General features: G+C 39.4%; 1 protein-coding gene across 2 annotated transcripts in view; it reads right to left on the bottom strand.

Annotated features, from left to right (window-relative positions):
- The window catches only part of nbas (NBAS subunit of NRZ tethering complex), a 179,142-nt gene that overhangs the window by 59,422 nt on the left and 94,831 nt on the right, over positions 1-24,889 (bottom strand). For both annotated transcript variants that reach the window (XM_026142564.2, XM_026142563.2), the window contains exons 42-46: positions 18,962-19,185; positions 18,649-18,759; positions 10,925-11,175; positions 3,324-3,664; positions 1,142-1,366 (exon numbers count right to left, since the gene is read on the bottom strand). In XM_026142564.2, coding sequence (XP_025998349.2) covers positions 1,142-1,366; positions 3,324-3,664; positions 10,925-11,175; positions 18,649-18,759; positions 18,962-19,185 — 1,152 coding nt within the window. The remainder of the gene's footprint in view (positions 1-1,141; positions 1,367-3,323; positions 3,665-10,924; positions 11,176-18,648; positions 18,760-18,961; positions 19,186-24,889) is intronic.

Genomic DNA, 24,889 nt, shown 5'->3' with positions numbered 1-24,889 from the left:
CCTTATGAACTGGCAAAGAAGTAAGAAGTGAGAGTCAAATGTCTTCTTCACTTCAGGGACTATTAAACTTACCGTTCCATAGGCAATTGCATTTGTGTGGGGATTGCATTTCTTCACTGATTTTGCTTCCAAGGAGCCAAAGATACACCGAGCTCAAGGGATGAAACGCTGTTGTGCCTACTAATAACAGACAGCTTAAAAAACTCATTTAAAACTTATTTTTAGACACTTTGTTACTAGCAGCCTGTTGCAGAAACATAATTTGTTCTCATTTCTTTAGCTGAGTCTATGAAAAATGCCAAAGATAACAAAGTTTGACAGGCATAAAATAGGCTTTCTGTTCAAATAAATTACAAGAAAGCTTGTCTGAAAGAGTTCAAGCTGTGTTGAAGAATAAAGGTGGTTGTACCAAATATTGACTTTCAGGCTGTTAGAATGGTACAAACTCTTCTTATATACTGTATTTGCATCAATGGTTGCACATTTCAAGAAATCGCTAAACTCATTCCCCCATTTTACCAAAATATAAAGAGATGAGAGGTGGCTCAAGACTTTTGCACAGCACTATGAATGTAAGACTTCTGAATTGACTGAGTTTATACATGGATGCTGCTGATCAGCTGATCAGTTAAAAGCAGAAGTTAGAAGCAACTGAAGAATTTGCTCTTTTAACAGTAATGATTCTTTTATATATACAGTACACACAAAAACATAAATAATGATATTAATAATCCATCCACACAAACAAGCTAGCTTTATTTTGGAACCATTTTTGTGTGACTAGCCACATGCCTCATTTCTTTGAAAAGTAGATCAGCTCATGCGTTTTTGATTTTTGCATCATTTTTTATGCAAATTCTTTGTGTTTCTTTGTGTTTCCCATGAAAACAAACTGGGTTTGGCTGGATAATAGTTGTAATTATTTACCACTTAAGTTTGTGGATTAGAATGATTGCACGATACATTGTACTGCGTGCTAAAGAATAATTTTGTCCCCAATTTAATTAACCAGCTGGCAAATATCGCTCTTAAACTTTGTGTGTTCTTTCAATGGATCATTAAAAGCACATTTACACAAAGAGCAAATCTCACTCTCCGAAAAAGAATAAAATGGCTCAAGTGTTTGGCAGATGGGGCTTACCTCCTGGCTGTCTTTGAGTGACAGAATGAAGGGATGACTCAGAGTGTCCAGGTGGGCCTGAGATTGCTGCAGGTGTGCTAGAGCCTCATCAAAAGTCATTCCTGCAGGGTCCGTCCCTTCCTGCTCCCTACTGTCATCACCTCCTCTCTTCCTGTTCTTCTCACCCAGCTGGCGCAGGGCTTTGGTGGCTCGCTTTATCACCTCCAACCTCGCTTGGATGCTCAACTGGACATGAAATGGATGGAAGAAAGAGAATGGGAGAGAGGTGGAAGTTGGGGAGGTGTTGAATTGAGCAAAGAGAGAGGTGCTCAAGTTCTATACTCGTAAATTCATTTAAAATGGACCGAGTTAAAGAGAGGTAGGTACAACCTAATCTATCTGCATTTCAATACTATCAGGAACTTAAGTAGCATGTGCATGTGTATAAGGAGTGTGTGTTTGAGTGAGAGGGATCATAGCTGCCAGCCTGGAGTAATTGATTTTATTCAGACTGAGCAGGTTAACCATTCATGGGGAGAAGAGTGGGCCTCGGGCTACAGGAGGTTTTTATGCTTGCACAGAAACGCACAAACTTAGACCCCGACAAGACACACACACATTCACACTTTCAACATGTGCTACATATACCCCATTTTGAATTTGCAGTAATCTTCACCGAGATCGTCAGAACATTTCTCTGGCAAGTAAGACGCTCATTTAAATTGAGTTTATTTAACAATAATAATAATAATAATAATAATAATAATAATAATAATAATAATAATGGATTGCATTTATATAGCGCTTTTCGGGGCCCTCAAAGTGCTTTTTACAATTCCACTATTAAGTCACTCTCACATTCACACACTGGTGGAGGCAGCTACAGTTGTAGCCACAGCTGCCCTGGGGCACACTGACAGAAACAAGGCTGCCATATCGCGCCATCGGACCCTCTGGCCATCACCAGTAGGTGGCAGTTGAAGTGTCTTGCCCAAGGACACAATGACCGAGACTGTCCGAGCCGGGGCTCGAACCGGCAACCTTCCGGTTACAGCCACGATCGCCCTTTGTTCTGTTTGTATTTGTACAAATGTGTTATGAAGTGTGTATCCTACTGAATCAAATCCAGGTATTCACAGCCAACATCAGTCAGAGTCTCGGGTAAGGTTAGAAAAGAAGTTAGAAGTTGAGTAAGATGGGATGCATCCACCAAAGAGGTTAGCTGAGATCAATAATCTGTTTCCCTTCAGAAAAAAATGTCCAATGGGAAGTTTTGCATGCATTTCAATCCTTGGCCTTGTAGGAAATTAATCAACGATGGCAACGGTGAATCAATTCATCATTGCCACCCAATGGTCAAAAGGTCGAAAACATTCCCAAATGTGAGAAGGGACTCGATTTTCCCTTTGCACGTCCGAGGAGGACAGAAGAAAGAGAAGAGAGGGATGGTAATGGCAGAGGGAGTGGACGGTGTCTTCCTGAGAGGTAATCTGCATGTTAAAGAACACAAAGGGAAAACATTGCCTCCTGGGAATTGGAGTTTAATTGGCTTAGAAGTCAAGAGGGATCAATTAGCTCTCTTGGAGTGGTAGGGAAAGAGAAGGGACACAGGACAAAAATAGAAAAAAAAGGGAAGGTCTGGAGAAGGGTGATGGCAGGGTGCCAGGGCGAAGGAAAAAAAAGAACAGCAGGCTACTATTGATAAGGTGCACTGAGGCACTTTAAGTCTACTGCAGGACAATTTTTCACAGTCCTGTAATTATGTGGCTGACATTCCTTGTGAAATTTTATAATTTCTTTTATAAATCATGACTGGTATGTGCTTTGAGGCTGCAGAAAGTGGATGGGAACAGAATAATGTATTTGAAATTAGGAGAGGGCTTTTGGCATTCCAGAAATTGGGCCACAGGCATTAGAGAAGACCGGCACAACGATGATGAGTGAGGAGTGAGGAAAATGACAGTTTGATGTAGTGAGTGAAAATCCCCGCAATCTTTCCTTTAACCAAATACGAATCCTTCCTTTGCGGCAGAAACCAACTACCTTCTGTGCTGCAATTAACCAGAGACTGTCTACCTATCACAGCTCCTACCTGAGAAAGTAATAGAAAATAGAGCCTCTTCTGCTCAAACGACCCCCGCCCCCGTCATAGAATAATTTCTATGAAAAAAATGCCCCTCTGTTTGGTCCAATTAAGGCTTACGTTTTTAGATGCATCAAGAGAGAAGGTGATGTTATCCAGGAAGCGGACAGCGTCGCCAGGGGCCAGCCTGTCCAGGTATTTGGCACAAGTGTCGTAAGCGTGTAGGTAGTCTTGGTCGCTCTGAGGGGGTCTCTTCAGCAGCTGGGGGTCCCCTTTCCAGAACACCTTCTGCAGCCATACTGCGTGGACTGCACTGGCGGACACCGTGGCCCCACCACTGCCGGGCAAAGGCAAACGATTGGCAAGTTTGGAGATGGACAACACATTCTGACTGGTCAGCACTGGTTGAAGAGTGGCCAGTGGATCCGAGGATTCATCCGTGAGCTTCCGATAGTTCAAACCTGCAAGCGTGAAAGACATATTACACGTTTACAACACTTTCACCTTAAAAATGTGTTTGCCTCTTCACTGAAGTCTCGAGCTATATCATCAAAAAAAGAACAAGTATACTTGGATGCTCCTCCCTTGTCCTTGTGTACTGGGATCTTTGACACTCCTCTGTATGTCTCAATTATGCAAGGTTGATGTTGAACACTTACAAAAAGCTGTAGTAGCTTTACATTAGCTTTATGTTTAGCTCAAGGTACTTTAAACATGGCATAACAAAGGTCCTTTTACTGCTACAACATCAAGATCAATAATGGGAATTGTAAAAAGAGTATTTACATATGAACAATAAGCATGTTTATTCTCCACGGCAGAGTATAAAATTGCATTGTGTCGGAAGGGGAACACAATGTACCATTTTTATAGTGTGCATACAGTGCATGGCTTCTGTATTACTATTCTTTCTGTTTTCTGTGACAACCAAGCAGACGAGAGATTTGCACAGGACGTTGAATATTCCATCACATGACAGAAAAGCATCAGGAGATGAAAAGCATCTCAGGAAAGAGTAAACAGCGGATGTGAACAACAAGGATCGCGTGTGACCTGCGTGTGAAAGGGGTGCCGGCCGTCTCTGCCTGCATGCAAACATGTACAGTTTGACTGTCAAACTGTCTGCGTGCATCATATTTACCACTGCAGTACCCCCGGAGTAGGCATTTGTGTGTGTGTGTATGAGAGAGAGCGAGAGAGCCGGTGGTGTGCTCTTGGTCTCCAGCGCTATCAGACAGACGCATTACTGTAGCAACGCTACATGGCCTGTCTGGGCTTTAAATATTTTAACACGGGTCTGCCTGTGGGGAAGGTTCTGTCAATGCTGCTTGAAATCATTCACACAATCACAAGCATACACGCACACACACAAAACTTTCCAGGTTGAACCCACATACACAAACACACACACACCTTCCAGACAGGCCCAGACAGACATGTAAACCACAAATACTTACATATGTACTCTTTCCCTCCGGCTTCACCTGCCCCACCCACTCCTCATATTGCCTCTCTTTCCCCCTTTCCACTAGAGCCCGCTCAGACGGTCACCTGGTACTGTGTCTGAAAATGTGATGAGCACCACCTGTCTCCAACACATCTGAAAGCCTCTGTAAGTACATCTGGGTGGGCTAGTTTGCATGTGTCTGTTCAGGACTGCAAATGAGTCATTTTGAATGAGCATGTCAGAAGAGTTGGAAAGTGTTGGTAGAAAGTTAGAGGCCCCAGAGACACGGCAACAGCCTGTGTATCAGTTTTGCTGCAGGAAGTGTGAATACGTGGGTTATGTTTCAACAGTATGTGTGTGCATGTGTGTGAATGAGTGAGTGAGAGCGAGACATACAGTACAGAAAGTGTTAGCGTGAAAGTGTTATTGTCACAAAGTCACTATATGCGCTTGTGCATGCATATAAAGTCAATCTGGCTTAGTGTGTATATGCGTGTGCATTAATCTATTAGTACTCATGATGCTGCAACTCCTGGTAGCTTATGTGGTGCAATAAAGCATGGACTTTGGTTCTCCCCATGGCTGAACGGCATTTATGCAACTGTCAGCACCTATGCTGCCTGTTTAAAACTAGTGCATCCATTTTCTTTTATTTTCTGTGTTTTTAAGCTGGTTTAGGGCAACATTAGCAGCTCTATCCATGCTTCCCTGAAATCAAGACGTTATTCTGCATTCTGTATAAAATATTTCTTAAAAACAGAATACTGTGGAAAAGCCTTGAGTCACCTTTCGATTCTTTATATTTTACTAGACAAATGGGAAATAGGGGCCGAAATGTATTGTAATGTGGCAAAATTTATGCAAATATCGTAAATAAGGCTAAAACAGAGTTTGTGCAATTCTCTTGAGCTTGAAAGCCAATATTGGGTAAGACCACCTTTATTAAACACAGCCTGAACTCTTTTAAGTAAGCTTTCTTGTCATTTATGGAAGTAGTCTTTAGGATTAATTCTCCGGGCTTCTTGAAGGACATTCCAAAGACTGCCTTCTTGTGTAATTTGAACCTTCTCTCCCAGTTTCCCTTTCCTAAAGTTGAGTCCACTGAAACCAATTCACTCATCGGACATTACTTTGAAGGTGACATCCGGTCGACATGCAAGGCTCCGGCTACCTAGGTAACCTCTTAATGTACTTACTACCAGTTCATGTTTCAATCAATAGTACTCATGAATCTCATTGGTAGCCGCTTCAGTCACTTGCTTGGGAGTTTATTATCAGGTCCTGTGCTGAGCTCGCCTGCGGTTATTTTGCCTGTGGCCATGTGAAGTCACTCACTGTTATTTATTTTCTATGGTGTCTCATCGTCACGCCACATCTAGCATATGAAACCAGCTGGTTTTTGTGACAGGCTGCTAGTAACAAGTTCTCCAAAATTGAAGATACAATTTAAAATAGGTTCTTTGCCAAGTTTTTCATTATGTGTAGGCACAACCCTGCTTCATCCCTTCAGTTAGGCCTTTTCTAGTTTCATAGGTCAATGTTAAGTGGCTAAACAAATAAAAAGCATTTCTCTGGAAATGCTCATGTACAAGGACTGGGCTTAAAATGAGTGATATAGTAGGCAGTGTCTAAAGTATAAATCTGAAAGACCTTCAGAAAACCTGAAGAACTATTGCTCACAAGCAGTTTAAAAAAAATTACAAGAAAGTCTGGCTAGTGGGGAGAAAAATATAAAAAAGGAAGTACTCTAGGAGCAGAGCGCAAACCTCCACCAAGGCAGAACTACAAAGTTGATAGAAGTTTGTAGTTCAGTAAAAATCAGATAAGGGTAGCAACAGATATTGACTCTGATTATACAAACATTATGTTGGAGTAGGTAATAAATAAGGGGACTTGATTTGTTAATAACAATATTAACTTGAGGGTATTATATAATATTATACTACAGTATATTTCTAACTTCCTCTTGACAATGCTTTAATTCGAATACTTTTAGTTTAAGGTCAACTTGAAAGAAAGGCAGATGTGAAATGTAAAAATACGGTCAAATGTGACATATTTGCATACAAACTATAAGAAATATTAGATATTTAGAATACCAATATAATAGTATCATTCCCTAAATATTGGCATTACAAAAAAGGTATTATAATTTTTACTAGTTTTAATGATAAAAGGCATTTTATGAAGATCTGACCTTATTTGACCTTGAAGAAGAGGCCAGAGGTCCAAATTGACATCAGATTTACAATTTACTTGGTGTACTGACAACATTTACACTATGCTGTCAGTACACCAGTGGCAGTAAGAAACAGTTTTAAATAGCTCTATAAAGTTTCATTATAACCTCCTCAGTGGAGGTAATCAAAAAGGAATTAAGGCTCAAGAGTTTTGTACAACACTGTAAAAATAAATGTAGACTTAACAATGTAAAATTGCCTTGAGTTCATATTGTTCTGTCTATTGACTAACTAGTCTTCTGTTCATCTTCTACACAGATCATCAACTGCTGAGGAACCTTTTGCCCAGAAGATGCAGTTTGAGCCTCATCTTGCTTTGTTTACAAGGTTTATGTCTCCCCTGTGAAGAGCTGGGCTTATATTTGGATTGCTTCATAAAAGGTCCCATTCAGACCACCTGCACATGTGATTGCAATTTCCTTATACATCTCTAACTTCAGCCTAGAAAAACAGTTCTTTGAGTGGTAAACCTTCAGCCGCTGTCATTGTGAGTTGCAAATAAGCGATAGAAGCACAAACGGGAGAAAACAGCGAGATGCTAATATAGTGATGTGGCAGTAATTGTGCATTAGTGAAACTGAAAAGCAGCAGTGGGAGTTAGTGCATTTAAAGTTAATTTCATTTTTCTTACTTTATGTTAAACTGCATCCCAGTCTTGATGTGGATGTCTCAGTGTTGTGTGTGTACGTGATTTGGGCATGTGTGGTTCAGTGTGTTAAACAGAGACATGTGTCACCAGTAAAAGCTGTGGCGCTATCAGGAGCAGAAGGAGGAAGTGAGGCGTGAAAACACAGCTGACACCTGGCTGACCTTTACTGAACTTTTCCAAGAAGTGACACCAGCTTCACCCGTACGCAACAAAGTTTGAGCACTCTAGCCTGGAGCGCTGAACCAGTGACATGATGTCCTGGGAGAGGACCGAGTGCAATGCTTTCTCTCAGACCCTTGGTATATCAATAGGATTGATGCTGAATTGTTTTCCTTTTTCACTTCACAGCCATATCGTTATAGTTTTGCATGGTTCAACCCTGCTACTCTTCATCTTTGAAAACATCTACATGAGCTAATAGAAAAAAAAGGAAGCAGAATAAGATCAAAGGGCAAGATGAATCAGACAAAGGATAATATGTGTAACTGGCACTATCAGGATGTCATCGGAGGTGTTTTATTTGTTCTTCCCAGTCAAACGTTAGCGACTAGCTTTATTCAGACGGTCAGTTGTTGTTTTTTTAAAATTCCACATGACAACCGCTGACCAGAAGCAATGTCAGCATCTGTGTGTGAGTCATCAGTCATGTCGAGACAGATTGTCTTCAAGTCTGGACTTTTACTTCCTGACAGCACAGGCCAGAGGTGTTTTTTACCCACCAGTAACAGGTGCACTATCCCTATGAATTTGTTTTTTTTGTTGCGTTTCACTCTTCAGAAACTGCATTCTTCAGTAAACGAAGGCTATTATTTAGTCTGCAAATAGAAATGGCAGCACTCTGTTTTTCTAAAGTATAACCCTGTTTGCCGAATGCAAAATGACTTCCCTCATGATTTCACACAAAACGCTTTTTAAATAAGTGGAATTATACAGAAATTTAAAAGCAAGAAATGTTGCCATGATTTTTTTTTTCTGGTTCATTTTGTTTTGGGGGTTTTTTTCAGTAGTGACAACCTGTCAAAGAGTCTAGCATTCCTTGTAGGACTGGATAATTGCCTGACATGGGAGGGTCATCAACTCGTGTACACTCTCACCTGGGACCTCCCGTCTAAAAATGCTGGCCCACAGACGCACTTTGTATTCTATTCTCTGTGCCTGGCATCAGCTATTTGCATTTGCAACTTCAATAACTTACTACTTACTAAAAAAAACATAGCAATTCATTACCAGGTCTTATATTAGGTAAATACAACCCCAGATTAACCAAAACACATGATATATTGCACCACATCATTATCATTTTAACAAAAACTAAGACACAATGCACAAGCATTGTGTGAAAAGCTAAACACGCCTTTACTGCTATCACAGGTAATGGAGCATTGAGGTGTATGTTAACAAAAGGCCATGGAGGAAAGACATCAGCAATATCATCAGAGAAGCAAATGTTGCTGCTGATCGGGGTTATAAGGCCCTTTCCAAACAATTTGAAGTTCATCATTCTAAAGCGAATGCATTCACAGCTGCCAATCTTCCCATGGGTGGACATTTCAGCAAATTCACCCAAGGTCAGACAGTGCAATACTCAATGAAAATGAAAGAACCCAAGATCTACATCTCAAACTCCCTGGGCCTCAGTTAGCATGTAAAATGTTAAAGCTTATGGCAGTACAGTTTAAAAAAAAGCCAAACAAGGCTTGCATGGAAGGGTTGCCAGGAGAAAGCCTCTTCTGCCTAAAAACAACATGGAAACATGGCTTAGGTTTACAAAGCTACATCAGAACAAACCACAAGGCTTGTGGAATAATAACCCTCGCTCGCGCTCAGTGTGTACGTAAATCACGCGTAAGAACATTTCAATGATTTCTCAGAAAGTCTCTGACCATGCAGACAAACAAATGAAGGTCTGGCTCTCTTAGGATGTCTATAACCAAGTATTTAAAATGAATACTACCCTTAGCAGTACTACTAATACCATGATCATCATTATCATCATTGTTTTCATTATTATGATTATTACTACAAGTATTAGCAGTAGTATTATGATCATTATTAGTAGTAGTAGTCGTCATATTTGGTCATTATTTACAGTTTTCCAAAACACAATAAGCCAAAATTACAGTTAAATAAGAAAAATTAAAAATGAAACTGCATGTAAAGAAAGCAAAATACTAAATGGGAGGCTGTAAATTTTAACATTTTAAGTTAAAAAATATATGTATAAAATATCTCTTTTTTTTTCTTAAATTATCTTCATTAAAAATTATTTATATTATTGTGAAATGTCACCATTCGCATTATCCTGCTATTAGCTGGAGAATCTGGATTTTTCTTTATATTTCATTGCAGTGAGTTTCTCCTCTAGAGCTGACGGATCACATGTTCCTTGTCCTTTGCCTACTTTCTTCTTTTTCTTGCAGTCTGTTAGTACTTTTTCATATCATCTTTCATGTCCAAACTTTTCTTTTTCACTTGAGCCACAGTGAATGTCCCCGGGGAAACAACATTCAGAACCTCCATTATTTCAACCGGAGTCTTGCTGCGGTTTAAAAGAGCTGTCCATAAATGAGTGCCTGCAAGCCTCAATGAACTGAAGCCACACTGTAAAGAAGAATGGGCTAAAATTCCTCCACGACAATGTGAGATACTAATAAAGTCATACAAAAAATGATTACTTCAAGTTATTACTGCTTAAGGTGCTTCTACAAGCTAGGGAATCATGGGACGTACTCAGTTCCTCACACACTGCTTCTGTATATTGGCCTAGTTTTTGTTAAATAATGACATGGGTTGATGTGGTGTATGTTTTATAGTTTAGCTGAAACTGTATTTGCCTAACTTTAAAACATGCTAAGGACCAGATGATCTTTATTAAATCCTGAAACATAAAAGCCAAGAATTTTTTTAAAACCATAACTACATCTTTTCATTGCCAATATTGCTGATACTGCAGGCTTCCAGACTTCATTGTTGTTTTATTTGTTTTATAATAATAAATTCCATTTGAATTAATATGATTTATTGCTTGCACTTCATATCTATCATTTTCCTGGCACAGGGTTGTAAAACAGTAATGGCATGCTTAGTACTAAATAAATCTGACTAACTGTTATAGATTAAAATGTATTTTAAAGTGGGTCAGGGGTCCTGTGTCCTTACAGTGACTGGTCTATCTTAGACCAACATGGTGTTAGTGGAGCTCCTGTGATTGGTCATGCAAGAAGTCACTTCCCCTTTATAAGATTCCCCACTTGGTTTTCAGAGAACCGTGGTTATGTCAGTAACAAAACGTTTTAGCTGGGGGATTTGTCAGAACAACAATCAAAATGCCAGTTATGAACTACATATACTATATAATCACCATAAAAAACAGTGTACACCTCACCGTTGGCAACAGCCCGAAGCTTCTTGAGCAGTTTAACATGAGAGTCTGGCTTAATGGTGGTGGTGACGTAAGGCTCACAGCCCGCAGCATCTAGTAAGGTGTAGTAGTAGAGCAGGCGGTTGAGGTCGGTTCCTTCCACAGTGGGAAGAACATACTTCGTCATGTGGCTGTAAAAGGCCTGAGGGTTACACTTTAAAGTCTCAAACAAGCTGAGGGATTCGCTCCGGGTTTCAATATCCTTGGTGGAGAGGCTGTGGAAGAGAAAACGGGAATGGAATAAGAAAAACAGGGAAAAATGTGCAGAAAATGAAATGAAAATATAATTTTATATAGCTGGATTTGTAGTAAACACACAACAATAGCCTGGCCTACTATCAGTTTAAAGCTTTTACATATGTGGTTGTAAAAACCTGCTGTTTGTAATGGCTTCACAACAAAATATCTATTGGTACGCAGTGTGTGAACACTTGAAGTTTCAGGCATCAGAAAGGAAAAGATCTGAGCCTTTCATATAGACAGCAATAGCCACTATGCCTGAAAGAGATGAGAAAAAAAACACAGCTAACCAAAAAAAGAAAAACCCACACATTTCATCAACAGAAAATCAAAGAGAAGACTACCAGCAATGGAGACTATTTGGCTCCAAAGTCATTTCTGAAAACAGTAGCGCTAAAAACAGTGGTGCAAAAACACAAGAGCAATCTGCAGGCTTATCACAAAGCATACAGTCCCTCCAACAACAACAAAAATAAATTTAAAAAAAAGATTTCATAGACCACACTAAGAATACATTTAATAAGCTGATCAGTTCAGACATAAATAAGGTAAAGTGGGAAGAGGCTATGACAAAGAGAAGACAGAGACAAAGAGAGAAGGAAAGCAATAGCGGGGAACGTATTAGTTGATGTGAGGGGAGATATCCGAGCTCCCAGGGAAGGAAATAATGTATCCAGTGAGCTTTTTAGGTTGCACAAGACGTGTGCACATCCTTGCTAAGCGTGTTTTGCTACAAATCTCAGTCAAGATCAGCAGGTGGTCTAAAGAGCAAAAGAAAAAGTGAAAAGAACACAAGCAAAAACACTGGAAAGAGGATGACAAAAAAAAAAAAACTTGGAGAACCACAAACAAAAGTTAAGCAGGGAGCGATACAAAGAACGAAAAGGCAAAGGCGAAGTAAAGCTAGTTGCTTGAAGTCACCGAGGGGCTGCAAGCAATCTGTGGCTTCATGGGAGTGCGTTTGTGTGAGTGGAAGTCTGTTTATCTGTCAGAACGGGACAACATCAAAGGGAACAATGCTTCCTCTGGGCTCTCTGTCAGGCTTTCGCTAATGAAAAAAATATAGAGCCTGGCTGCGGCACGGCAGCTGACAATAAGCTCGATAATGTAAATAACACTAATCATCCTCACAACAGGGGCTCTAATAAGGCTGGAGTCAACAGAACGACTAACTTAGAGTGAAGACACCCTCGCTCGCTCTTCCTCTCGTCTCCCTCTTAAGCGTACGCAGGCGGCCCGTCACCCCAATCAAAGTCTGATGTTTCACTAGTTAATCACGCTAGCTCCAAAGTGCCTAAAAACACTGCGATGCAAGAAGAATTGCAAGAGAAATTGCGACTTATCCAGCCAGGACTTTTTTTTGAGGGGCATTATAAGCAACTACACAAAGGCACAGAAGCTGGCAGAGAGTGCTCAGTTTTCATGCCAAGCTCTGCTTTGTTATCTCCTCCCTGCCCCTCTATTCTTTCAATTGACAAAAGGTGTTCACTGCATCTTTGCTCATATTAGGAGCATATCTTCTTCTCAGTATCCACAGCTGGCAGCGTGTTTTCGGTCAACATATATAGAGCCTGATAGCTTTATTAAAAGTTTGCTGCGTAGTGGCTTACCTACTGCCGTTTGCTTGGTGGCATTTCGCTGCTCACACAACACAGTTTGCTACTTTATCTTGGTTGTGGTTATTTCTCTGTGATATCCGGAGCGTCACATTGCAGTCTTCTCTTGTTTGTTATAAAACTCTGCTGAAGTAAAGAGCCAATTTGTCCAGGGGAGAATAACAGTTAGGTCCATAAATTGCTGGATGAAGTCAGCTTTGTACACCACCACAGTGGATTTTAAAATCAGTCAATATTATGATTGAAGCGCAGACTTTCAGCTTTGATTCAGGGGGGTTTCAAAAATTACAGACATTTGTAGACCCTTCCCCATTTCAGAGGCTCAAAATTAATAGATAAGCACAACAGAATTTAAAACAAAAGGTTATTCTTTATACTTAGTCGATGATCGCCTGAAGTTTTTGAATCCATGGATACCAAATGCTGTTTCCTCCTTTTATTTTCTTTTACTGCAGCCACCTTCAGTTACTGCTTGTTTGTGACTCTTTATGAATTTTGTATTTTATTTTAATAACATAATTCAATAAATATACTCTGTTGGGTTGAGATTAACTTGACCATTAAAATGGTAAATAGTAAATGAACTAGTTCAATTATGGCGCTTCCTACTCTGCTTGAGCACTCAAAGTATTTTCTGCTACAGGCCTCATTCACCTATTTGCACACATTCATAAAAGCATTTTTTTTCTATGCGTGTTTTCTACCTAACATTCACACTCCAATGAACACGTCGGAAACAACTTGGGGTTTAGTTGCCCAACAGTACTTTGGCATGCAAACTGGAGCAGCCAAGAATAAAACCACCTGCTCTACCTTCTGAACCACAGCCAACCCAAAAAATAGAAGAATATCCCATTTCTTTACTGGTGTAAAACTGGTGACCTAGTTCCACTGACAGCCGCATAATTGCCATTCTATAACATTACCTCCACCATGTTTGACAGATGATGTGATATACTTCACATCCTGAGCTGTTTCGCTCTTTCTCGTACAAGTTCATCTTGGTTTCATCTCTCCAGTGAGATTCTTTCTCCCAGAATTGTGCGTGCAGTTTTAGATGTTTTCTGGCAAGGTCTAATCTGGCCCTCCTGATTTTGAGTGGACCCACTGGTTTTTACCTTTTTGTAATCCCATTCATGACAATGATAGTCGTACCTCCTCAGGGGTTCTTGACTTGATTAGATGTTGTGAAGATGGGTTTTTTTCCCACCAGAAACTAATTCTGTCTGCATGTATTTTAGCTGAAATTTAAGTGGAAGTTTTGTGTCATCATCCACCACCATCATTTGGCATTGCCGAGCTGCTGATTTAAGTTCATCCGAATGATGGCTTCCCTCATTTGGACTGACATCTTTTTGGGGTCTCATATTTAAAATTACAATGAAGAAAAAATACAAATTCAACACCTTGAATCCACTTCTAATATTATGTCTGCTTCATTTGACATAAAATAAAAAGTTAACATGTCTCACATTGCAATTTCTAATAATTTTTAGCCTTTGGACAAAAAAAAAAAAAAAAGCCTCTGAAAATGGGGAACTTTGCATAAAAATGCCTGTAATTCCTAAACAATTAATGTAAATGTTGTAAAAGCCTTTGAATTAAAGCTGAAATTCTGCACTTTAACCACATTTGATAGACCTAAGTGTATAATAAAATTGTGAGTCATATTTAATTAAAGTGGCAAGAAGAACAAAAGTGTAGGTGAGCTTTGGAAGAGTAGTAATGATCGTTTAAAATGTCAGTGCTGTTATAATTGTGGGGGGGTTTTCTTCTTTATTAACCAGGTTACAAATGACTGTCCAGCACAGGGCTGTGAAAGTGTTTTTGCACTTTGGAGTCATGTAAAGTGAAAAAACTCCAAAATATTTCTCCCTGATACACATTTTGAAACACATCAAAAATATGTCACTACCAAATTCTCACTATTATTATGAAGAAGTAATTACATACAGAGAGCGTGTGCTGTAATTGAACTCACATTAACAAATACACGTATTTTTTTCCTCATTGAACTGGTTCCAATTCTCATTTAAATTAGAAATAACGTTAAATCTGAGAGCTTTTATTTTTACAGATGTTTTGTAATCAAAATAACTAATCAAATTCAAATCCTGCCTCTAGAATAGCTTAAAAACATGTCTTCATAACATTCAGAATCTAACCTTCAAAAATAGCCCAGGAACAGCTGAGTTGGGGATGGACGTCTGGTTTGTTTGGGAGATTGTGGCACAAGTTTGCACATGTCATAGAGGGATAAATGCCAGCATGTCAAAATGACCTTCCTAAGACACCAAAATATCCATTGTTTTAACGGTCAGGTATACTTTTATTGTACAAGTGAAAACATCAGAGGAACCAAAGGTTATGCTGTTGCACCTCACTGTCCATATTCTGCTCTCTGGTTGTCCCCCATGACAGCAAAAAGCATGCCTAGAGTAATGCCCGAGGTCATGGTCGAAGTCCAGGCTCAATCCTTAAAGAATCTCAGTGCAGAGTACATCAACAGTCTCTACAGAGCAAACACGTTCAACTCAATACAGGCAGTACTGCAGCTAACCTGTGTATAGCTAAAGCAAGATTCACATTACCCCTGAATGCTAGGAATGTGGGTTTTTTTTTTTTTTTAATTGTCATCATTAGCTGAGAATATTTTTTAAAAATGCAATCTATGGGCATGCAATATTATGAGAGGAATATATAACATAATATATATTGCAGGATATTTTTATTTTTCAATTTAATTTATACTGAAAATTCAAAAAATTCAAAGTCAAGTCAGTCACTTGCTAATTAGTCATATCTGGCACAAAAGTATTGAAATACACAATATGCATAATGCCAGAAACAAATCTATTCAGAAATAGCAGTTAAAGTGCAGCTGAACTGACAGGAAAGGAAGACTGTGTTTTCTTAATATTCTTTTCAAGATGTAGTATAAATATAATTTGCATCATGCAAGATTCCTGAACTGTCTGAAGTGTCAAGTGGCCAGGTTGGACAGAGCAAAGCAGAAGTCCTGGTGAAGTTGATTTTAGAAACACAAATATTATCTGAGATCATCATCTCTGTTTGGGTTCTAACATTGTAGGAGTTAATAAGTTAATAAGAAAAATTATCCTTGAAGTTCTTTTTGTTGATTCGGATTTTTATCAGCTGGGACGGAGCAGTTCTAATCAACTCAGTGTTAAAGACTATATAGTGATATACATTTGGCACCTTTGGAGCTGTACTGTTAGGGCATTAGAACACAGCCATTATCTGATATGATGTGAACTTTAATTTGCCATATGAGGTCACCAGATGTGCACCTGAAGAGAGCTGGTACAAACTTTAAAGGTGTTCTCTCTGTCTCAGAGGATTCCTCATTAGGCTCAAAGCAAAACACATCTTGGCTGGGGATTAGTCTGAAGGGAACGTGCCACAAAAGACTATTTATTTCTCATGATGGGAACACAGTGATGTGCAGAAAATACATCACAAGCAGCCGCTGGCAGCAGGTAGGAACTGACACGAGGAACTTGGAGCTGTGTCGTTTTGAGGGTCAAATGAGGTTTTGTTTGGATCAGTTTTATTAATCTACCTGAAATTCAAAAACTGAATCTCAATATGAAGATCTGAAACAGTGAAGTACATATAAGTGGTATCATTGATGGGAGTTCATAGGACTTGATGATTTTTAAATCCGCTCCTCAGAGCCACCTCTTCTGCTCATCTTTCAAACTACTTTGAAATGTTGATTTTATTGATTCACTCATATTTAATTGTGCTCTGTGTTTTATTGATGCTTTTATTTTATATTTTTTTGTATTTTAGTTGTAGTGATTTTTATTCCTATGTTTAGCACTTTGGTCAGCGGTTGCAGTTTTTAAAGTGCTTCACAAATTCAGTTGGCGTGGCTCAAGATGAGTCTTTTTTTCAACAGACAAAATCATCAATATTTGAAGAAGTTACCATTATGTGAAACAAATATGTAAAGGTGGAGCTAGACATGAGATTTAAAGCCAAAACTGTAAACAGATGGTTCCACTGACCAATATGTGAACCCATTTCTGTGTTTGGACAAGTCTCTTCGATAGATTTATAGCTGTCATTAGGATGTCATTAAAAAGCAGGTCCATAAAGAGAACTTGTAAACATCTACAAAGCTTTATACACGGAGGCAGAGAACAGCTGACGACGGCAGTGTTTAGCAGCACATTGATTCTTCTGAAGCATACATTTTGTGTTAATAGGACTGTCTCAGGGACACTCATTCTCTATCATCCATCTCTTCTCCCGCCATCTATTTGCCTCCCACTCTCACCCCCTAAGCACACACTGATTCTGTGGATGTGCTTTAAACTAATAATGAGTCCTTAGAGTTCTCTTCATCTGAAATATACTTATGGACTTTTAACTTTGTTCTTCTGTAACCATATTGAGATCTACATTGACTTTAGAGCGTTGATCTATGTCAGCGAAAAAATGTGATTTTAACAATTTACCCCGCCATCACATGGGAAAGGAAAATTGCCAGCTCTTCTGAAAGACAGTAATGTTTGGTATCTCTAATGGAGAAACAGATTCCATTTCATGATTGTTTCTGAGGGAAACTTTAAAAGGTGACAGGCTTCAAACCCCAACCTATTTGTAGCTGTTGTTGTTTTTTTTTTTTTAGGAAAAAAGTTTATTGACAACCTTACCCTTTCCGTCCCAGATAATATACAGTGCCGATCAGGTCATGGAATCAAAGATCAGCTACTGTTATCGTATTATGATAATGTTTTTAAGCCTGCTACCTCCTCTTTTTGTCTTATACTTGTTCAGTTTCCGCAAATTCTTTTTAAGGACACCAGGCTAAGATACATAAATGTTTAAAGAAAATCTTTGAAAGACCTTCAGAAAACCTGGAGAATTGCTCAAGACCACTTTAAAAAAAAACACATAAAAGGCAACTTAGAAGCAAAACACAAAGAAATGAGGTGTGATTCAAGTCTTCTGCACGGTACTGTACTATTTAAAATACTGTTTAAAGTGTTGATATGCAAACTGGCAATGAGGTCAACTGTTAAAGTAAAGTGAACCATGCTACTTAAATACAGGCCTCAGCAAAGGACTCAGTTGTTGGGCACTGCACTGTAGCTGACTGCTTCTCCTAAACATGTGGGATTTGTAAAACATAAACAATTTATTTGCCTACAACGATCAATAAAAGTCTAAATTCTTTTTGCACACGTTTTGACTCTATTTATTCTTCCCTTTAAATTTCTTCTCTATTTATAACATTCCCTGCATCCTTTTGTTAACTCAATAAGCCTTTTGCAGATGCAGAATATTCCTCACACATTTGTCATGATCTTGAGGTTTTGAAGGAAACACACACACAGAATAGCTGTGATCAGGTTTGAGAAAAGTATAGGCTGTAATTTATTGTTAAGTGGAATCCATAAACCATTTCCTTATATCGGAATGTGACAGGTGGATATTTATCACGGAGCCACACGTGTGCACACGTACCAACACACACATACACAACCTCAGCTTTGGCATTCTGTAAAAACAAGCAAAGGTGCAGAGCTAGTCAGTCACCCAGCTATGAAGTCAGAGAGCAAATAAATGATGGTTCACATCCTCTCACTCACAAAACACAAACACACATATTCCCAACATGTTTGATATAGCCTGCGGTGTTTTGGCTTTTTATGTAGGTAAGTTTTGTTATAACTGAAAGGGAGCGTCGCTACACTTTTCAGAGTTTAAAATCTGAAGATGAAAACAAAGAGACAGACAGATGTGTGTGCACAAATGTAATTAAACAGAGCGCGTGCGCGTTTGTGTGTGTGTGTATACCCGCTATCTGTAAAGAGGAACTCGAGGTGGGTCATGTAGACCTCCCACAGAGGAACACTGTAGCGCTTAGCCAGAGACAAAGCGATTCTGTACACACCATCATCCAGTGTCCTAAACACACAGGTACAAAAACAGAAAGAAAGTCTTTAGATTTCATTTAATTAAAGCAGAAATTGACATTATCTCCCACTCATGTCCAAGTGTGTGGTATGAACAATCTTTCAGAGTAGAAACAAAGAAAAGGGAAAAAAAAAAGTGCACCTTTCCAATTACAGTGCAAATCCAAAAGTACCAACATTTAAGCCACACTTACTCTGTGAGACCAAGTATGGTCTCCTTCTTGTAATCAGCGTCAGAGCTGAACCGCTGAACGTCCACACCACGGCCGAGCCCCTGCAACACCTGTGCCTGGGTAAAGTCTGTCAGACGCTCGTTGTACATATGCAGCTGGCTGATCAGCTTTTGCAGCTCCTCGGGCCAATCTGAATACGAGGACACGTGCTGTGTGACCAATCGAATCAGCTCCTTTGGATCAGCCTGTGAGAAGGAAAATAAATTTCACATTTTTACCCTCATGGTTCCAGGGTCTGCTTTAGACTTCAACAGTAGAAGAAGGAGTAGCGGTATACGAAAAAGTACAGGCACTGTGGGTCTCTTAGCAGTTTGGCTGCTTGGCTTTAATTTATGGTTTTTGCTGTATAATGGAGATGGTTTGTAGTTTTTCAATTTCTAATATTACATTACAGAAATTTATAGTTTCAACAGCTTGTGGAACCACCTTTAGCAGCAACAGCATGATGTAATTGTTTCCTGTATGACTTTATTGTTGTGGAAGAATTTTGGCCCACTTGTATTTACAACATTGCTTCAGTTCATTGATGTTTTTGCACCGCTCTCTTATGGTCCTGCCACAGGAATTCATTTTCTTTTCATTTTCCCCTTTCCGTTATTTTTCCCTTCTTCTTTTCATCGTATCATATCGCCACATCACAAGAGTCACCTCAAGGCCCCGTGAGCTAAAGACCCTACAATAACTGAGAGAAAACCCCAACAATCAGATGGCCTGCCATGAGTAAGCACTTGAGGATAATGGGAAAACTCCTTTTTAACAGGAACACACCTTCAGTAGAAGCAGCCTCGGGAATTCAATTCAGTTTTATTTATATAGCACCAAATCACAACAGCAGTCACTTCGAGGCGCTTTATATTTGAAGGTAAAGACCCTACAATAAGGAGGCAGCCATCTGCCACAACCGGTTGGGGGTAAGGGAGGTAGACGGGATAAAGGAAACAATGTGGAAGAGCGCCACATGTGGATGCTGACTAGGCCATTGAAACTTTGACCAAACAAGCCATTCTTGTTCGGTCTTTTTCCAATTGTGCCTTTGCTTGTACGTCCACACCTGGGTATATTGTGGTATTGTACACCTGGCTGCTATTTATCTTAATTCCTATGGAAGCAACAATGATGTACTTCTTTTTCACAGGACTGCACAGAGTGCTTTAAAACTCTGTTTTTAACGTGGCTGTATTTTATGCTTAAAATAAAAATGAAATTCACTCGAATGTCCAATTACCACAGATTGTTGTGCAAATTACTTTGAATTTCTGAACTTCTTCAGAAGTCATGCTCTGTATATAGCGCAACTTAACATAAAATCCAGCAAAGACAAACTGAGTCTCTCTTTCCTCCCCATAATTTGATTTGAAATAAAATTCTAGGGTGCACTATACGGTTTTAGAGCCATGTTGGACCAAATGCACACTGTTCTTAAAGCTCATCATTAAACAGTGTCACACACTGAGCTTCAAACACTGCTGCACTGCGTGGCATGTAAAACTTCACAGGTTTCTGCGGCTTTGCTGTGAAAAACTAATGAGGCTATTTTCAAAAATGGCAATAATTTAGAAAAAAGGTGGGGACAGACCATCTTGGTCCAGACTTATATCAATTTGCTTGGTACAGCCCAGTATAATCACGCAATTTCAAATATACACCTATTTCTATTCCACATCGGCAGATTACAGGTAAACGTATCAGGAACCGTAGCTGTCACCTTGATTCAGGCCAATAGGAAGTTAGATTGTGGCTACACATTTATGATTAAAACTGTCACATAAACAGGGGTGCACATAAGTGGTCCGCAGGTGCGCATTCGCTGTCAAAATAAAAGACGCGCACCAGATAAGAAGTTGCAACGTGCGATTGCGTACATAAGATTTTCTGGAGGAGGACAGACATTTGTTTAGAACTCTTAAAGATGTCGAAGAAGCTCCTTTAAGCAATTACTTTGGTGTTCCTCCACCTCCAAAGAACTATCAGAAGGAGTCCAACGCGCCTTGCAACTTCTTATCTGGTGCGCGTCTTTTATTTTGACATTGAATGCGCACCTGCGGACCACTTATGTGCACCCCTGCATATAAACTTACAGGCAGGTGAATGTTGCATCTCTCTCATCGCCTCTGTTCTAATTAAATAAGCCCCTGAATTTGGTTTTTGGCACCTTATATGTTGTCGCCCAGCAGGATGATATGGTTTACTTCGTGATCTTATTTGCATAAGGTAATTATGGCTGCTGGAAATGTGTGAGCTTGAAAACAGAGGTGTATGTCTGTCTCTCTGCGTCTCTTCCTCTTCTCGCTATCCCTGTGTGCCTTTAGATGTGGCCTCAGCAGCAGACATGGTGGCGGATTCACTGTTCAAAAGCAGGATAGGAAAGGAACAGAGGTAGAAAGGGGAGAATATTAAAAGTGGAGCAAGGAAAGATATGAAGTCAGAGGAGGCAGTCAAGGGATGCGAGAAGGAAAGTAAGGGTAGAATGGGTGGGGGAGTTGTTTTTTTCTTTTTCTAAATGCTGGCACCGTCTTGGACACCGTTTTTCACAGAAAGAAGAATGACACAAAAAAAGAAAGAACACAGAGTGAGAAAGAAGGTCTGCTGAAACTGTGATGGACAGGCTGATGTTTGAAGAACATGATGAAATACTGTTTGCATTAACTCCCTCACTCTCTCTGTGCTTTTACCCCCCATCAGGATTACGCCGCTACCTCTCTGAAAAAATATTTCCCCTTGAATTTAAAAAAATTAATAAAAAAAAAAATACTTCCATCCCTCACCGCTCATTATTAAAGAATCTCTGAAATCCTTCGTCTTTCTAATAAGTATTCTTTACGATCCCAGTTATCTTCAAAGTAAGCAAGTAAGACCTCTGCTCTTTCTTCTTTTTCCTCTTATGTATGCGATTGCTTTTTTCATTATTTTAAAATATCTTCAAAAGGGATTTTGTCCTCCTTCAAAGAGAAGAACGTATAAAACGTATGTAAAGTATAATGGAATAAGGTAGGTGTGTGCACAGCTGGGAGGGACGGGGGAGCCAGACCTCTCCCTTCAGCTATTCCACTGGTGTTGCAGGCTCTTTCCCCCACCAGCACCATCACCTTACTGTGATGCTTCTTAAGAGGGAACAGAGTAAAAATAAAGAGCCTCTGTCACACACGCAAATCTTTTCAAACACGCTTCTGCTCTCATTTCAGTCTTAATTTCCCATGTTATTATACTTCAGTCACAACTCTGTACCCATCAAAAACTCCTTTGAATTATCAAATAAAATATTTTCATAGTGATATTTGTGAGTTTGTCAAGTTCGCCATCCTGATTAAATATTAATGTGCTATCATTCAGTGCCGTTTTCCTCATTACCTCCCAGTGTTTCGCCTGCAGATAATAGCACCATGTAAAACTTTGATGCACGCTGGCGCAATGAGAAGTCATATGAGCGTGTTCAACATGTTTTATATCTACTGCATGGGAACACTTTCAGAAGGTATAGCATATTGTACAAATCCAGGTAAAATGTATGGCTGAGTAGACAGTTCTTGACAAGGTCTGATGAGCTTTGTGAGGCTGTAGGCACAACAGCGGTTTTAGGTAAAATGTCAAGATTAAAAAGCAGACAGACAGCTGCAAGCTTGAATAAGTGTTGCAAATTTTATGGTATCTCATCCACTTATACTCAGGAAATTTCACCGTAGGAAAAGTCAGGGGATCAACGGCATTATTAACATATAAGCTTTTGGGATTCATAAATATCCACAACCTCATGTGCGACACTAGATGACTGGCATTTATCACTATCAACATCAACGCCTCAACATCCACATTTTAAGAGGTTCAACTGGAAATCTGAACAAAAGAACACTGACCAAATTACCCACGTCGGACACTCCTCTTATAAGTGCCACAACGTTTTTGTCTTTGATACCAACCTCAGAGAAGACACACCCAGACAATGCATTCAATGCACAGCCATTCATTAAAATCTGTGCTCCACATATGGTAAGTGTTTAATATTTTATTCCAGCGTAATTTAGCAGTCAGCTGTGACCAGGTCAGCAATATATCCTCAAAGTTGTAAGAAATAATGCAATATTTCAAGAAAGTTTGTGATATGCACTGCATTTATGATGATATAGAAAAAAAAACATTATATTACATTCTAGTTTGTGACTGGACCTTGCAGACAGCAGCATCTGTTAGTGCAAAACAAACTAAGCACATTTTGCATCTTTCTTTTCCAGACTTATGGTCTGGCAACCCAGATGAAGTGTGACTTTATTTACAGCAGCAGCATTACATAAATAGCATAAATCAAATGTAAGAACAAAAGAATAACATAAGTGCTTGACACTTAAAATTGACTTAGCCTTGTAAGTCTTCAGGAGCTGCACGGTATTATTACATAATAAAGCTGTCTGGGACGTTGTATCTTGGTTCAAGCTTTTAAACTAGTTACTTAAAGCCCTCCTTTTCCACCATGAAACTCCATCAGTAACATCCAGGCAGCATTTTCTCTTCCTTTTTATTGCAAGTGTCTCCTTTTTATTAGCCTGGCTGTACTTGGTGTGTTTTGGTGAAGTTAATCTGTTTTACGCTTTTATATTATTGTGTTTTGTCAGACTAGTCTCCTTGTTTTGCCTGCTGGGAAGTGTAATTAAAAGGCATTGCTACATCATTTATGTCATCATGGTATCATACATTTATATTATGATATAAATATGATACGGCACATGCCTGTCAACCAGTGAGCAAATGGGCATTCCTTCCCTTTTCTGAAGCATGTGACTTTTTCTCCATTTAGTTATTATTTCGTATAGACCGTCTCCTTTACTCCAGGGAGTAAAAAGTGATGAATATTTATCGATTCATCACTTTTTTTTTTAAACAAATAAGTTCAAAGTACTTTATGTTCTACTTTGCTAAGCTATATTTCCTCCCAGGATTTACTGGTTGTCATTCAACTCACTCCAGTGTAAAATAATTAGATGTTTGGCAAAGAAGTTTCCCCAACGCTGCAAGAAACATCACCTCCTGTGGATTCGCATCACTAATGTGGGTGAAACTATATTACCTCTCAACTTCCAAGCAGTCTGAAAGTCCAACAGTGCAATCAATAACAGAATAGTAACATTTGTTTTTACAGAACACTCATATGCGCACATTTTTCTGATTAACCTAGTATTTAACACATTCTCTCTTGCCTTCTGTGATAAGGATTGAATAGAAGTCATAAAGAGTCTCCCCCTCTCTCTCTCCAGACAGTATCCCAGTAATGATGTAATTAGTTTTATTTATGTCTTGTTTAACACTTAGCTATACAGTCAGTGGCCTCATTAGCACTAATTCTGTAAATGGTGTATACAGTATGTGCGCATAATTAGTGAGAAGACAGGGCGGAAAAAAATGAGTTATCACCTCCGAAGGAATAATTACTCCATAAATAGGCGTGGCTGCACTGTGGGTCACAATACACCATGAAGGGGAGTGATCGTAAGAAAAGCAGCACAAGCAAGAGGAGCAGGAGTAACTTAGCAGAGTCAAACTTATGCATCTAATCAAAGGTTTGGAGACTACTTGGTCTGAAGCATTCCCAGTCAGCTGCAACAGTGCTTTTAGAGGACATATTTGTCTAATAGGACCCTTTCTGCAGTGGCTCTGCTTTACAGAGTTCTCATGGGTAAAATATAGACTGCTAATGATTGTGCTACAAGACTGCAATTTGTACCATTGCGATATGTGCACAAAAAGAGGAAGGAAAAGTCATTGGAATCGTGGTGCTTTCCAACTCATTACTCCACTTAACTCAGCTACAGTGAACTGGCACAGCGGTCCAGCACTTTCAAGGTCAGCTTCCTTAACGGGCAGCTGGAATTTTGCTGTGGACGTTTTTGAAATTGTAAAAAA

The sequence above is a fragment of the Astatotilapia calliptera genome, chromosome 15 (assembly GCF_964374335.1).
Source record: "Astatotilapia calliptera chromosome 15, fAstCal68.1, whole genome shotgun sequence".
Taxonomy (NCBI): domain Eukaryota; kingdom Metazoa; phylum Chordata; class Actinopteri; order Cichliformes; family Cichlidae; genus Astatotilapia; species Astatotilapia calliptera.
Note: the sequence above shows the minus strand (reverse complement) of the source record. Positions and strands in the feature narration are given on the sequence as shown.